The 17,135-nt window shown below is 37.7% G+C and overlaps 1 protein-coding gene across 1 annotated transcript; it reads left to right on the top strand.

Moving 5' to 3' along the window:
- The first annotated feature begins 2,586 nt into the window (after positions 1–2,586).
- Positions 2,587–5,725, top strand: LOC309478047 (urokinase plasminogen activator surface receptor-like). The gene is made up of 5 exons (XM_082141526.1): positions 2,587–2,725; positions 2,807–2,917; positions 3,081–3,224; positions 5,169–5,276; positions 5,470–5,725. Exons 1-5 carry the CDS (start codon positions 2,677–2,679, stop codon positions 5,655–5,657), a joined length of 600 nt encoding a protein of 199 aa, XP_081997652.1. The 5' UTR covers positions 2,587–2,676; the 3' UTR covers positions 5,658–5,725.
- The last annotated feature ends 11,410 nt before the right edge of the window (positions 5,726–17,135 follow it).

Raw genomic sequence — 17,135 nt, 5'->3', positions numbered from 1 at the left:
TTGTAGGCTATGTTTGAAATCTAGTGGCTTTTGTTAAAATGTCATGTTATTAAGTGTTAGTTTGTCCCGGAGATTGCAGCAATCTTCCACTAGTGACTAGTGACTAGATTACGGCTCATTTTTCATGTTACCACCATGAATGAAACTAAGAATTGTACATCTTTACAGTGAATTTGACCTAAAGTTGCTAGTAGGTCTAATAATGAAATTAAGGCAAATAATAAAAAAATGGTTAGACTAAAAACATGAATGAAGTGAGTGATATTACATGTTTTAAAAAATCATGATGTTACAAAATCACATTTTACTGTTGGGTCCCCTTATGAAAAGAAAATATATTTCCCTATATGAATGATCAATATATTAAATGGTGTAACAGTATATTATGAAAATATACAGAATAATATATTGTGTTAATATTACAATATATTGAATAATACATAAAGAATTTTCATATATTTAAAAAGGTGAGACATATATTTACTAATATATCATAATGTATGTAATTTTATATTCATACACTTCAAAATATATACAGGGATTAAAGTTCTCAGTCGCTACGAGAGTATACGACGGATTTCCGTCAATATCAGGGTTCCCCCTGTCCTTATGTCTTAAATTCACTGTTCATAATTTTAATGCTGTAAATATGCTTACATTTCTCAAATAGTGTAATAAATGTCTTAATTTTAGTTTGAATGGGAAAGACGAGGTATAGGCTATTCACCCTGCTTAGGGGGATGTGATCAAAGCCTGGAGTGGAGCAAAAGCACGTTCCGCTCTCCACTCTAAGCGTTCTGTTATCACTCCGCTCCTGACCACTCCAGGTTTTCCAGTCCCGCTCACGGAAAAACTGCTCTGTGTTCACTCATTTTTAAGAAAGTTACAGAAAACAACTTCTACAAACAATTTTAATTTGCCAACAGTTAATAATAATAAATAAAAGTGCATGACGTGCAAATCAGATAACAATCAAGTGCAATAAACATGTTTTGTCAGGGCATCACTCCCGAACCGGGGCATCAACACTCCATTTTCAACATCTGCTTCCTCCTTCACACCAAAGACACGTCTTTTTGCCGTCTGTGTCTGGCGTGATTTAACTTCTCCCCAGTTGTTCCATGAAAACCTGCAAAGCACGGCCTGCGGTGTAAGATATCTACGACCGGACTCTCGTAGACTCGTAAGTTACACGGACTTCATCCTCCGTGAAGTGCTTAACACACAAAAAAGTGCCCCTCTTCTCTCGATATAGCCCAAATCCAGCGCTTTTTCAACATTTCGTCACAAGGAAAGCTGTGCAATTATAAATAGGGTTGTTTCTTCTATGAGTGCAAACATAAAAAGGTACGCAACAGGACTGGCCGCTTTTAGTCTCCACATTTGTCCTCCGACTGCTACTGCTAGCGCTTTCACCGGAAAAGAGTTTACCCTACTTCCGTTCTCGGCGGCCATTTTTGTGAAATAGGCCTATTGGCTAGCGGACCCCCACCTGCTGTTAGCATCCCATTGACTCCCATTCATTTTGGCGTCACTTTGACAGCGAATAACTTTACATCTGAGGCGTTTAAAGACTCCATTTGTCCATTATTTATTTCTAAAGAAACATGAAAATGTATAAAACGCTCGACTCCCAGGAAGTAAGAGCTTCTATTTGGCTTCACTTGTCTTCGTTGAATCCAATGGGGTCGCTGTGTCCAGTTTATATACTGTCTATGGTCGCAAGACGAAGTAAAGTACATGCATCTGATGAGTTTTTTCAGAGCCCGTCATTCTCTGGTTTAATCGTGTTGATGTCAATAGCGCGCGCTCTCTATAGGCATAATATTTTGCCGCTATGTGAAAAAATCCAGCAAAATGCGTCGACGTGTTTGTCGACGTGCAACATCCAATAGGAAAATTCAACTGCAGTAGCCACCGTTCAACCCTAAGAGGGCAGCACTCAGACGTTTTTACACCATATATTGTAAAATTAAAACACTTTATACCCAAATGTCAAAAAAGTTACTTGGATCAATGAACAGCACTAATAAAGCCTCATTCTTACAGATCATTAACTAAAAAAAGTTGGTTTAGGGTTTAGTTACCCTTGAAAAGGACAAGCACCGGGAAACGAAAGAACATTTCAGGTTGTTTAAATCAACGAAGCGCATCCTATTTGATATTAATCAGATATTTATATTACATCAAACTCAATATTACGACTTATATCTGAACAAAATGACGTGAATGCACAAGCGAACTGTGCTGGTCAGAATGTGTTATCCCTGTTCTGGACGTGCTTTAATTGTCATGGTTGTAAAAAAAACAACAACAAAAAACAAACAATGGCTATCTGAACATCTTTGCCAAGCGCAAACCAGTACAGAAGTAGACTAATCAATAAATTATCTGGGAGGGTCATGCCTTTTTTCACAATCATTTTGGAGGGTCATAGAAAAATGTATTGCTGGCGAAGGGAGGGTCATGTCTTTTTTGACAATTTATCTCAAAACTCCTCCGGTGGCCCCTTAAATAAAAAACGAACAGTCCCTAAGAGTTAAGAAGTGATGGTTGAGGTGAATGTGTGGAGGAGGCGGAGCATTACTGACACTGAGAGTCAATGCTGTGACAGAGAACACACTTTTTCAGCAAGGGTGATTGAACTTCATCTCTTCATTGGTCTTCCATCACAAGATGCATCTCCACGTGTCCATTGCTCTTCTTTTTATTCTTCTCACTGGAGGTACAGAAAACATATACAATATAATGAAGATATTTGGGATGTAAATGGGTAATTGAATGTTTATTTTCATTGTCATTTCAGGATTCTCTCTAGAATGTTATCAATGTTATAATGAACTAGAATTTAACAAAACTATGAGATGTTACGAGGAAGAGAGCAGGTGTGTGAGTTTAAGAAGAGTATATTATATTGGTAAGTCAAGAGTGCACATTTACTTTTGTTGACCTTGAAAATACTTCTAAAATGATTGCAACATCTTATATAAAATAGTTTTAGAAGGTATGTATTCCATGTATTTTATGCAGGTTAAACTCAAGCTGTTACTTGATTCTTTCTTTTCCTGTTTTGTATTTAGCTGGTGTGAAGGACGAAAGTTTTGTATTAGCTTGTCTTAGAGCAAGTGAATGTAAAAGCTGGTCTTTTACTGTAACACCCTTCAGAAGTGAATATTCAGTCCAGTGCTGCGACACCGACATGTGCAATGACAGCCCTGCCCCAGGTATGCTTCTTTATTTAGTCATGACCTAATGCCAGGGCTGGACTGGGACAGAAAATCGGCCCTGGCATTTTGGCCCAGACTGGCCCACTACATATGATCATAAACACCACCCATCTTTGCACGCCTTTGAATATGTTTTTGTTCAACTCCTATTCATTAAAACCACTAATGCCATGTAATGAGTGAGTTTAAACGAGTGAGAGTTAACAGATGAAATAAGTACAAAATTGTAATTTATTAATACAGTCGAACTATACTCCACAGTGGTGAATCCAAAAAACAAGCTATAAGCTGCATTGGCATAGCAATACCAGTGTTTCTCACAGGAATTTTGGTAAAACTGTGGTGGGTGGACCTCTAGGGGGGTTTGGGGGCATGGTCCCCCTAAGAATTTTTTTTGCATTTTAATGTTAAATTCATCAATCTGGTGCAGTTTGAGGGTTCAAAATTAAAAGCTCCAACCCATATTCAGTGTGCAAGAAAAAAATCAAACCTCTTTTAGTAACAGTGTCCGTCTATATTACACTACTACATAATAATACTTATAATATTAATCTCATTATAGTAGCCTAATATCCATATATTGTAAAAAATAATGCACCAAAAAATAAAGAAAACTTTCATAATTAGTTTTGTACTAATTTCTATACTTGAAAGAGATAAGCACATGATCTTTTATTTTGACGGAAACTGCATCGAGCTTTTATTTTGGCGGAAAACATGGATACAAACGCGTCTCATTAAACTTCTAGTAAATTGCTGTAATCGTCAACTATGCAGATGTGGAAATAATCTGTAACTGGGTTATGGGTTCCTACACTCATAGCCAAAGTGTTTCGAAAGTAGTTCTGCTTACCGCGGACTCTATGTTACACTTTCTCATCTCTCTCCTGATCCTCCTCACTATCCTCATCATCAGCCTCATCATGGAGCTGATGAAGGTCCTGCTGCTGCAGAAAACATAATATATCTTGACACATTTTACAGTGTCTGCTTGAAGGGTCTGTATCTATTTTTCACGCTATTTCTCTGCACATTCCTTGCGTTTCTTCTCCATCTCTCAGATTATTTTGACAGATACACACTTGACACTGCACGCTCACTCAAAGCCCAGAGGGGGAGGTGTTTAAAGATGTGATTGGGCCAGCCCAGTGTCAATCAAGAAAACAACCAATGGGCCGCTCATCTACGTGTTTCATGGGCCGGTCTGTCCATGTATTTATTATGTCTATGGGTCTGTCAGTGGAAAAAAAAACTAACTAACGCTTACTTTTTTTTTGACCAATGCATTACACCGGCACTAACCCAGTGCCGTCAATTAAACAAAACAAAACTAATGGGCCGCCGATGTACGAGTTTTATGGGAGGTTAAAAAAAAAAAAAAAAAGTATGAGATGTATCGGCCCAAAAGCACGTCGGCCCACCGGGCATTTGCCCGGTATGCCAGATTACCAGTCAAGCCCTGCCTAATGCCCATTTAAGAGAATATATACAGCTAGTTCTGGTTCTGGTTCTCGAATCTGATTGCCTGAGAACCCTTTCCAGCCAATAGAAATTCTACTCATATCACACAGGAACCAGTTTCTCACAGTGAGCGGAAATTGCGAGGAGCAATCACACATTTTACAAACCTTATTGTGTCACTGAATGTAGTTTTGAGAGTTTGTTTTGTTTTGTTGAGAGTGTATTGGTGTACTTGAAATATATTGTTTATTTATAGAGATAGATAGTGTCTAGGCTATTGTATTGAAATTTTCTGAGATGTGAGCTCCAGGTCGTCAGCAGTCGTTCAGCGCCCATGTTCCCGCAGAGAAAAGCTTCATCAAAAATACTTTCAAAAAAGTATTTTCTATTGTAATGCTCATTTATGATCCACAGCTGAGGAATTGTTGTTTGATTCCAGTGTTTCACAGAAATGAATATGTTCTTTACTTTCTTTCACAGACTTGAACTCTCAACCCAATGGGAAGAAATGTTACTCTTGTAACTGGGATGACTGCTCACAGACAGTGGATTGTATGGGGAATGAGAATCACTGCTTTACTGTACATGGTAAGAATTAAGTGATGGATGAAGAAAGTTTTATAGTTATTTTATCCTGTATTGCCATCAAATATGATTTATTTCTATATATTGGATACTTTACATGATGATTCCAGACATGACAAGGCAAGTTTAAATATGTTGCTACGACACTTCAGATTGTCTTTCCTTTATGATTAACTTCTGGTTTTTTTTTTAACAGAAACTTTTCCATACTCATCAGTGATGAAAGGATGTGCATCTGAAGTTGCATGTGGGTCGTCAGGGATGATAGGACCTCATGCTAATGTCACATGTTGTGAGGGGAATCTGTGTAACGCTGTAGAGAGAGTCTCTCAGAGCTTCTTGTTTCTCTGCTGTTCTCTGATATTTTACTTCCTCCTGAACTGAGTTCAGATTCTACAGAAAGACTCCACAGCAGAATCACATTACCACGCTTTATACACTTAACCGTGGAAATACACAACAAAATCAATTAACTAATCAATTAAATTAGCTCTGTTCAGAGAACATTTGGTCCCTCTTTACAGAGAGTTAAAATAACTCTGAATCAGAGTTAGAGTTAATGAGATACTTAAGTGATTAATTAAGTGATGTTTGGGCATTAATGATGAACACCTGCTGTCAACAAGTTCTAAGCAGAGGAGGATTAAACAACTCCATAAACAGCATTGCCAGCTTCACTTATTACTAACCAGGGGTGCGTTTCCCGAAAGCATCGTTGGCCAACTATGGTCGCAAGTTCATCGCAATGTCCATTGAACTCTATTGGTAACGACGGAACTTGCGACCATAGTTGGCCAACGATGCTTTTAGGAAACGCACCCCAGACTGACTGTATTTCTGTCAGACGTCTACAGAAGGTTTTATTGAGAATTAACAGAGGTTTAGATGTTGACGATTTATTGAAAATGTATGATCACCCAGGGCCGGCCCTGACCAATTTGCTGCCCTAGGCAAGATTTTACCTGGCGCCCCATGCATCACAGCCCATTTCACCCCGTCATTGTGTTCATGATTTAGCATATATATATATATTTAAAATAATTGGTTTTCAATTTATTATACTTTAAATGATCATTTATTTCTGTGATGCAAAGCTGAATTTTCAGCATCATTACTCCAGTCTTCAGTGTCACATGTGACATCCGGTCTATCACATGATCCTTTAGAAATCATTCTAATATGATGATTCATTATCAAAGTTGGAAACAGTTCTGCTGCTTAATATTTTTTCATAACCTGTGATACTTTTTTAGGATACTTTGATAAATAAATAGTAAAAAAAAAATTTTTTTAATGTTTTAAAAATAGAAATCTTTTGTAACAACAATATACACTACAAAATCAATACTTTTATTCAGCAAAGATGTGTTAAATTGATAAAAAGTGATCGTAAAGATGATTTATATAATTAGAAAATATTTTTATTTTATTTTAAATAAATGCAGTTCTTTTTAACATTTTATTCATCAAATATATTAGGCAGCAGAACTGTTTCCAACACTCATAATAAATCAGAATATTAAAATGATTTCTAAAGGATCATGCGATAGACTGGATGTCACATGTGACACTGAAGACTGGAGTAATGATGCTGAAAATTCAGCTTTGCATCACAGAAATAAATGATAATTTAAAGTATAATAAATTGAAAACCAATTATTTTAAATTGTAATAATATATCACAATATTTATAATTTTTTCTGTATTTTTGATCAAATAAATGCAGGCTTGATGAGCAGAAGAAACTTTTTTCAAAAACATTAAAAATAGTAATATTTCCAAACTTTTGGCCTGTACTGTATCCCCACAGCTGCACAACTGTAGAGTAAAACATTAATAAAAAAGTGATAATAAAAAATGCGTCTTAAAACTGACATGATTGTTACAAAACCACACAGTCTGGGGACTCTGGAGAACTCAGAACAACTGCTAACATTAAGTTTAAGGTAAAAATAACTGCCATGAAATTATAGTATCTTACTCCTATGCCATAAATTGTTCATTCACTACATCACTTTACCTCTGTCTTTATCCCCTTTTATCCTCTTCTCTTCTTTTTGGCACTGTATCTATCGCAGACTATATGCTCATTTATAATGTGTCATGTAAATTCGGCCTTCCGTCACAATCAGGAAACTTTCACCGCGTCTAGAACTGGCGCGAGCTGCCAGGCCCGTTTCTACGAGCTGTGTGTTAACAAAAGCAGTGCTGTCTACATTGGATGCGGAGTCGCGCACGCTACACAACAAATTACCAACAACTGAGCGCGCGCGCGCTCTGTTTCTGACGCACTTCAAGCACTCGATGGGCGGGGGACGATTGGTGAGCCGGACTTTTTTTTTGTTTTTTTTGGTAGTATTTCGAATTAATGGTTTTAAAATAGTATTATATATAAAAAAATAATAATGAAAAAAAAAAAAAAAAAATTCACTCGTTCACTCATTCTGGCGCCCCTATGGATGAGTGGCGCCCCTAGCATTTGCCTATACCGCCTATGCCGCGGGCCGGCCCTGCATGTGACATCCGGTCTATCACATGATCCTTTAGAAATCATTCTAATATGATGATTCATTATCAAAGTTGGAAACAGTTCTGCTGCTTAATATTTTTTCATAACCTGTGATACTTTTTTAGGATACTTTGATAAATAAATAGTAAAAAAAAAATTTTTTTAATGTTTTAAAAATAGAAATCTTTTGTAACAACAATATACACTACAAAATCAATACTTTTATTCAGCAAAGATGTGTTAAATTGATAAAAAGTGATCGTAAAGATGATTTATATAATTAGAAAATATTTTTATTTTATTTTAAATAAATGCAGTTCTTTTTAACATTTTATTCATCAAATATATTAGGCAGCAGAACTGTTTCCAACACTCATAATAAATCAGAATATTAAAATGATTTCTAAAGGATCATGCGATAGACTGGATGTCACATGTGACACTGAAGACTGGAGTAATGATGCTGAAAATTCAGCTTTGCATCACAGAAATAAATGATAATTTAAAGTATAATAAATTGAAAACCAATTATTTTAAATTGTAATAATATATCACAATATTTATAATTTTTTCTGTATTTTTGATCAAATAAATGCAGGCTTGATGAGCAGAAGAAACTTTTTTCAAAAACATTAAAAATAGTAATATTTCCAAACTTTTGGCCTGTACTGTATCCCCACAGCTGCACAACTGTAGAGTAAAACATTAATAAAAAAGTGATAATAAAAAATGCGTCTTAAAACTGACATGATTGTTACAAAACCACACAGTCTGGGGACTCTGGAGAACTCAGAACAACTGCTAACATTAAGTTTAAGGTAAAAATAACTGCCATGAAATTATAGTATCTTACTCCTATGCCATAAATTGTTCATTCACTACATCACTTTACCTCTGTCTTTATCCCCTTTTATCCTCTTCTCTTCTTTTTGGCACTGTATCTATCGCAGACTATATGCTCATTTATAATGTGTCATGTAAATTCGGCCTTCCGTCACAATCAGGAAACTTTCACCGCGTCTAGAACTGGCGCGAGCTGCCAGGCCCGTTTCTACGAGCTGTGTGTTAACAAAAGCAGTGCTGTCTACATTGGATGCGGAGTCGCGCACGCTACACAACAAATTACCAACAACTGAGCGCGCGCGCGCTCTGTTTCTGACGCACTTCAAGCACTCGATGGGCGGGGGACGATTGGTGAGCCGGACTTTTTTTTTGTTTTTTTTGGTAGTATTTCGAATTAATGGTTTTAAAATAGTATTATATATAAAAAAATAATAATGAAAAAAAAAAAAAAAAAATTCACTCGTTCACTCATTCTGGCGCCCCTATGGATGAGTGGCGCCCCTAGCATTTGCCTATACCGCCTATGCCGCGGGCCGGCCCTGCCCCACACCATTACACCACCACCACCAGCCTGCACAGTGGTAACAAGGCATGATGGATCCATGTTCTCATTCTGTTTACGCCAAATTCTGACTCTACCATCTGAATGTCTCAACAGAAATCGAGACTCATCAGACCAGGCAACATTTGTCCAGTCTTCAACTGTCCAATTTTGGTGAGCTCGTGCAAATTGTAGCCTCTTTTCCTATTTGTAGTGGAGATGAGTGGTACCCGGTGGGGTCTTCTGCTGTTGTAGCCCATCCGCCTCAAGGTTGTGCGTGTTGTGGCTTCACAAATGCTTTGCTGCATACCTCGGTTGTAACAAGTGGTTATTTCAGTCTAGTTGCTCTTCTATCAGCTTGAATCAGTCGGCCCATTCTCCTCTGACCTCTAGCATCAACAAGGCATTTTCGCCCACAGGACTGCCGCATACTGGATGTTTTTCCCTTCTCACACCATTCTTTGTAAACCCTAGAAATGGTTGTGCGTGAAAATCCCAGTAACTGAGCAGATTGTGAAATACTCAGACCGGCCCGTCTGGCACCAACAACCATGCCAAGCTCAAAATTGCTTAAATCACCTTTCTTTCCCATTCTGACATTCAGTTTGGAGTTCAGGAGATTGTCTTGACCAGGACCACACCCCTAAATGCATTGAAGCAACTGCCATGTGATTGGTTGATTAGATAATTGCATTAATGAGAAATTGAACAGGTGTTCCTAATAATCCTTTAGGTGAGTGTATATATATATATATGTAACAAAATATATATATATATATATATATATATATGGTGTGCGTCCACGGCGAGGAACGGGCAGAGAAGAGCGAACTTTTTTTAGTTCATTCCTACTTCCATAGGAATTCATTGAAAACGCTCGCTCTACACCATTATCCATGTCAGTGCGGTCAAAAGCATTTTGAAAGTGACACACTTCCTGCTGCCAGTTGGTGGCACTATAACTTTGACTCACAATAGTTACATCCATCTGATCGGCCTCTTACCACGAACACACTGCTGAAGTTTCATCAAGATCAGTTAACGTATGCAGAAGTTATATTACTTCGTGTTTCTCTTTTCTCGCCATAAATTCGTTTCCTCGCCACGACCAAACCGTTCGAGATATCAAAAATCCGTCCACAATTTAGCATCCTCAATGTCTTGACTTCATGCTGACCGAGTCGAGGCGATTGGATGAATTCTCAAGGATGAGTACATCAAATTACACAGCATGCGTTTTTCAAACAACCCATAATAGCCGACTTCCTGTTGGGCGGAGCTAATAACTTAGAGTGCGGAAGTTGTTCGGCACGATGAGACCTATATGTGTACCGAGTTTCATATTAATTCATGCAAGCGTGTTTGATATATGGACCAAGTTTTCAGACCGTGTCCAAGGGGGCGCTGTTGAGCCCCCCGCCACGCCCGGGTACCAGCTTCAGCCTGGCTCTGATGACCGTGGGTTCTGACCTGTGTGAAAAGTTTCAAGAGTTTTTGAGCACGTTAAGGGCCCCAAAAGCCCCTGAAACCTTGAAAAACAAAGATTAAATGGAATAGACAAATCCCCCCACACACACAGACACACAGAGAGAGAGAGAAAATTCTCCAGAAAATCCACATTCAAACCAAAATATCTGACTTCCTGTTGGTCTGAGGTAATGACTGTAAATTAGAAAGTTGTCCGGCTTGATGAGAACAATACACCTACCAAGTTTTGTGATTCTAGGTAAAACTAAGCCCCCATTTTTGACTAAAGGTGGCGCTACTGAGCCATTCCACCACGCCTGTTTCTGAAACTTTGCACATGTCTACTGGATAATAAATGTGATGTGTCTGTCGAGTTTCATGCATTTTCAAGCAAGTGAAGAGTCTCAAAAGCATCCGAAAAGAATATTAAAGTTTGATGTGTTGCCACGGCAACAGTATCTAAGATATCAATAATCCTTTCACAGGTCTACATCTGCCGTGTGTCTACATTATACACACAACGTTTTAAGCAAATCGGGTAAAAATAAGAGAGTGATTTCAAAGCATTTCGAAAGTGACACACTTCCTGTTGCCAGTTGGTGGCGCTATAACTTTGACTCACAAATGTCACATCCATGTGATCGGCCTCTTATGGTGCGTTCACACCAGACGCGAATAGCGCATCAGGCGCGAGTGATTTCAATGTTAAGTCAATGCAAAGACGCGTTACGCGCGTAAAAATTCCTGCGGCGCGAATGAGGCGTTTAGCGCGGCGCGGTAGACGCGAATTCGCCTCATTCGCGCGTCAAGTTCGCGCGAATGGTGCGAATTGAGCGTCTGGCGCGTTAAGCGCGAATTTGACGCGAATTCGCGTCTGCCAGGAGCCTGCTTGCTGCTGTCACGTGGTGAACTGACAGTTTATAATGTAATTTTATGTTTGGCCTCAATAAATTATTTTGTAATATGACTAAAATGCACAACAAAGCAAATCTTTCACATAAAAACTCAATTTCAATATGAGAGATAGCCTACTCATTTTTTATTGAATGCTATTTATTTATATCTATTCTAGATTATATGAAACTTTATTAATCTAATGTAAAGACAACAAACAATTTAGTGTTTAAAAACTTTTTTAAAAAAAATCACAGGACAGGTTTCACTTTTGGAGGCTGGCTCCATTTATTATCAAAACAAAAATAAATGACAGATTAGGTGCGGGCGAGGGTGAAGCTCGCGCCGGGCTGTACAGCGCGGGCTCGTCATGCAGCGACCACTCGAGGCCGAGGCTTATACGGCCTACGCTGTCCTCGTCAGCGTCCTCACCGTTAGGTCCACCAAATCTACCTCCTGGAGCAAATTGTGAAACTCCTGAAACCCTCCGGAGGGTCTGGTGGACCCGAGTACAGCGACGATGTCCCCTACGCAGCTGTTTCTGCTCTCCAGAGCATATACGAGCGGTGACTCTCTCAATTAATGCTACTGCTAATGCTCGATAAACATCTAAAAAAGATGGCCGCCAACAGGTTTCGAAACTTTCGCCTCCGGATTTCGCCCGTGACGCGCGTAAATTTCATTTCAAACTTTTGATTTTACGCGCGTCATTTTCGCTCTTGACGCTCGAATTAACACAAAGTGGTCAAGCGTATAACTAGACGCGACAGGCGCGAATTTGACGCGCTATTCGCGTTTGGTGTGAACGCAGCATTACAGCGAACACACTATTGAAGTTTCAGCAAGATCAGATGTATGCAGAAGTTATAACACACTTCCTGTGTCCCATTATTCGCCATACATTTGTTTCCTCGCCACGGCCAAACCGTTCCAGATATCAAAAATCTGTTCGCAAGAATTCATCCTCAATGTCTTGACTTCATTCACACCGAGTTTGGCGGCGATCGGATGAATTCCCTAGGAGGAATATTTCACATTCCATTGTATGCGTTTTCCAAACAACGTATAATAACTGACTTCCTGTTGGGCTTTTGTAAAACTTAGAGCACGAAAGTTGTTCAGCCCGATGAGATCTATATGTGTACTGAGTTTCATATTATTACATGTAAGCGTGTTTGATATATGGACCAAGATTTAGGACCCCATTCCAGGGGGCGCTGTCGAGCCCCCCTGCCATGCCCAGTTGACAGCTTAAGTCCGGCCCTGATGGCCGCGGGTTCTGACCTGTGTGCAAAGTTTCAAGAGTTTTTGAGCATGTTAAGGGCCCCAAAAGTGGCAAACAGGCCAAAAAAAAAATAATGAAAAAAAAAAATAATTTACAATGAAGGAATATGATCGTGATTATTCAGGAAATACCTGTAAAATAACTGTGTTTTTTCGGTTTATTTAAATTCGAATATTTGACTTTAATTTTATGTTTTTTGTTTGGCAGCCACAGCTGCCAGTCATTTGACCCTTTTTTATGATTTTTTTTTTACAATGAAGGAATATGATCGTGATTATTCAGGAAATACCTGTAAAATAACTGTGTTTTTAAGTTTATTTAATTTAGGATGTTTTACAGTTTTTTGGGGAGCTGACAGTCATTTGACCATTTAATCATTTAACTGTTCTGTTACTGTTTAATTACAGATTATATTTGTAATTTTACATACATTTTTATGTAATTTAAGAAAACAGAAAAAATACTGTAAGAAAAATACAATAAATTTTTTTCTTTTCATTTTTTTTCACAAAAAATGTGAATTACTGGAATTTGTCATTAATGTCACAATACCTAAAATAACATATGAATTTTTATTTTACAGATATTATTTGTAATTTTACAGTGTTTTGAGTACAATTTAAAATTCAAGAAAATTATTGTTAAAAAAATCAGTTATTTTCTGTAAAATTTGGATTTTTTTTTTTACAGTGTACATGGGTACCAATTTACAGAAATTGTGACTACATGATAAAACAACAGGATCCTTGAAGATTTCACAACACTCTGGACAAGAAAGTTGTTCTGCGGATACTTTTAGTAAAGCCATTTTCACTGTTCGAGCTCCAGAAATCTGAACTTGACTTTTAACTTTCTGTTTGATGTTTTCAAATATGAATAACCTCAAGAATCAAAGATATATATATATATATAAAATACTTCTTCAAACATTGTCTCTTCATTCTTCATTTATCTCTGAATCTTTTTTGCTTTTTGTCACTGGAAAAGAGAGTCAGTTTGACAGAATGGAGAAATAACAAGTCAGTCTCTTCCTGGTAAGTGTTGGAAGAGGCTGGAGTTTCTGATTAACTTTTGGTGTGATTAAACAAGTCAGACAGGAACTTTTCTTTAGGTTACATTTTAACAAAAATGGATTCAAAATTAACTTGCATTGAAACATTCTCAAGCATAATCCCAAAAAAACCTTGAATCAAACACAACAATGTATAATAAAAATATTTAAAGGCACTTTATTGCACTTTATTAGTGACAGAGTTTATCCAGGGTCTGTCATGAACAAATCTCTGTCAAAAGGATTTCTTGACATGCCTTCAGTTCCACTGACAAACTCATGTTTGCTTATTGTGCTGGTTTGTCAGTGTTTGGAGACGCGAGCAGAGTAGAGAAACCAAAAACTGTACTTAAAGGAACACTCCACCGTTTTTTGAAATAGGGCTTATTCACCTTCTTTCCTACATTTAGATAGGTGGGCAAATGCTTTTTGTCTCAGTGCATGCATTGTTTTAGTTTGACAGGGTGGGCACTAGCTTAGCTTAGCTTAGCATAATGAATGGAATCCTTTGTTGCCAGCTAGCATGTCCTGAGTAAAAGTGATATCCCCCCCCCCCCCCAATTACTTCTTGTGGCCTGCGTATTCACAACAAGTACAAATAGCAATGCAGATTAACACTAGGCGATTTCCTAGGCAGATATTGACTTATATATTAAGGACTATATTAGGAGGAAGCACAGGCAAAGCACTGCTACTTGGATGTGATATCTCTGCGCCCAAGTATCAGTGCTTCGCCTGTGCTTTCCCCTAATATAGTCCCAAGTCAATATCTGCCTAGGAAATCGCCTAGTGTTAATCTGCATTGCTATTTGTACTTGTTGTGAATACGCAGGCCCAGGGGCGTAGCACCAAATTTTGGGCCCTGGGTACAAACCATCTTGCTGGGCCCCCGTACCAAATACCATAGTGATACCAATGGGTGGGGTATTGCATTTTTATCATAAAAACACTTAAAATGTAAACAAAATAAGCCATACTCTGATTAATATATTTTTGTTTTATTGTCAAAAGTACAAGTTAATTGATGATTATTTGTCTGTTTAAAATAAATGCAGACTATAGAATCACAGGGTACACTAACCGCCAAACTAGACATTCAGTCTTTGAATTTCGTTTTTAAAATTAGTCATTTTCAATCATTAAGATGTGCATTAAACTGAGAACAATTCTGTACTTAATGTAAGAGCGTGCGTGAGCTAATTTGCATAGCAATGCGGTAAAATTTGCGGGTGTTAGATTTTGACAATGGAGGGAAATATACAATGTTTTCATGTAAACATCTGATTTTTGCAGTGTAAGATTACGGTTAACACCTTTAAATATTACATAAATGTATTATTATGTATTTTTATTAAAACTTAATGAGTGTAGGCCTATAAATCAGCAGCAAAAAGTAATTCTTGAAAAAATCTGCACAGTAATTTTATCAAATCTACACGTTAATAAAAACAAATTGCTATTAGTACTATTAGTATAAAATTCAATTAGGCAATCATACATTTCTCAATTTTATATTTATATATTAATGTCAAGAATTTAGAAGTGTATTTATATAGCCTACGCTACACTACACAGAAATAATACACAATTAAATTATGCTTATTTTAAATGCATTGAGCAGGCTAGGTATAAAAAAATATAGGCTTTTAATAATCTTTCAGTGCGCAAAACCATGATAATATGAAACGCTTCGCCGGGGCGTGGCTAAACTTTTATTAATTTTTTAAGCTTTGTTTTATAACAAATATTCAACTGACAATCATAAACTATGCATCATTTGAAAGCTAAAACACTCAAGAATCATGTTCTAAACTTGTTTTTGCAATCAATACACCAGAGAGGAAAGGGTTAAATTAAATGCAAGAGGACTGGTTATGTAAAAATGAGCAAAATGAACCGCTATACTCATCTTTCATCTCGTATGGTTCATATCAGTTCGGACGAATCCAAGAAACAACAGCATACATTACACTGTAAGGGTCCACTCTTCAAAATGCATCCCACTTTTTAATCCAAAACAACGACAAAATAGGGAAAAAAATGAAATATCCTCCTTTGTTTGCATGAGCGTTTTCGAGATAGAGTTCGCATCACGTTCATTTTCAAAGAAATATCGATTCTAATCCGTATTCCAACACTCAAAAGCCATCTCACCCCCGTCGTTTACACTGTTCCGGATCAAATGAGACCTTCCACAGCTCTCTCCTTCAATCACAGGCTTTGTTACTGACCAAAACAGTAAGAGACCGACTGACAGGCTGAGCGCGCTGTCAATCTCGCACCTGGGGTTTCGACTGGATAAAAGCCTGGATAAAGCCGGCCAATGTCCAGTCGGCAAAGTTTTGATTGATGGGAGTATTAGCCAACTAAAATCGATTGCAGTGATAGTCAGTTTATGCAAGCATATTCGTCAAATTCAAGTGCTCAATGTTTTCTTTCACATGCGCGCTTTCGCCATACGCGCGGCTCGCAGACACGCACACACATAATGCAGCGACCATAGACTGTAAACAAACACGGTCCGTGTACGTTTTGATAGTTTGTTTTTTCGTTTGAAACACAAATCAAAATAACGAGAAACCACCTGTTTTTCGTTTGTCGTTTCAAACCAAAAACAAAGAAACGGTAAAAAAAGAGCCGTTCTCCCGTTTTTGGTTCTGAATCCAAAAACGAAAAATGACAAAACCAAAATCAAATAACGGTCCGATTTTGGTTTTTTGAAATTCCTTTTTCCATTTTTTCGTTTGAAGATCTACATTGAAATACAGACAGGTTGGCCACGTGACCCGGAAGTAATAGTAAATATGGCCTATCAAAATAAAAGCCAAGCTTTTAGAACGGTCATAATATGCAGCGCTAACGTTATACCAGAGTAACGTTAGAAGAAGAAAAATCAATTAATAAATAGCCTTATATAAACCTGGGGCCGTATTCACAAAGCATTTTATCTTACCACTAGGAGTACTCCTAAATCGCACTAAAAGATTTTAGCTAGGAGTTTTCTCTTAAAAGTTATTCACAACGCCTTTCAGACCTACTCTTAGTAAAGAAAAATGACAACTCCTAAACTAAGAGTGAGTCTTCGTTGCTATGGATGACGTCATTACTCATGCACGAGCTTGACTGAAGTGACCACCTTGATTGGCTGATGATTGTAACGCGGGAATGATTCCAAACACCTCCCCTACGATGATGAGTGACAGGTCTGAGAATGCGTGCGCTACACAAGTAGTGCAAAGGACGGAATATGATGAATAACTGAATAAATAGCC

This window comes from Leuciscus leuciscus, assembly GCF_965113295.1.
Source record: "Leuciscus leuciscus genome assembly, chromosome: 1".
Classification (NCBI taxonomy): Eukaryota; Metazoa; Chordata; class Actinopteri; order Cypriniformes; family Leuciscidae; genus Leuciscus; species Leuciscus leuciscus.
This window is presented reverse-complemented; position numbering and strand designations above follow the sequence as displayed.

What these genes read in the sequence shown, in the direction of transcription:
- LOC309478047 (XM_082141526.1), top strand. Translation starts at nt 2,677, where the DNA reads ATGCATCTCCACGTGTCCATTGCTCTTCTTTTTATTCTTCTCACTGGA. An exon ending in TTTTATTCTTCTCACTGGAG is followed by an intron (nt 2,726 to 2,806) that starts GTACAGAAAACA and finishes TTGTCATTTCAG; the next exon opens with GATTCTCTCTAGAATGTTAT. An exon ending in AAGAAGAGTATATTATATTG is followed by an intron (nt 2,918 to 3,080) that starts GTAAGTCAAGAG and finishes TTTTGTATTTAG; the next exon opens with CTGGTGTGAAGGACGAAAGT.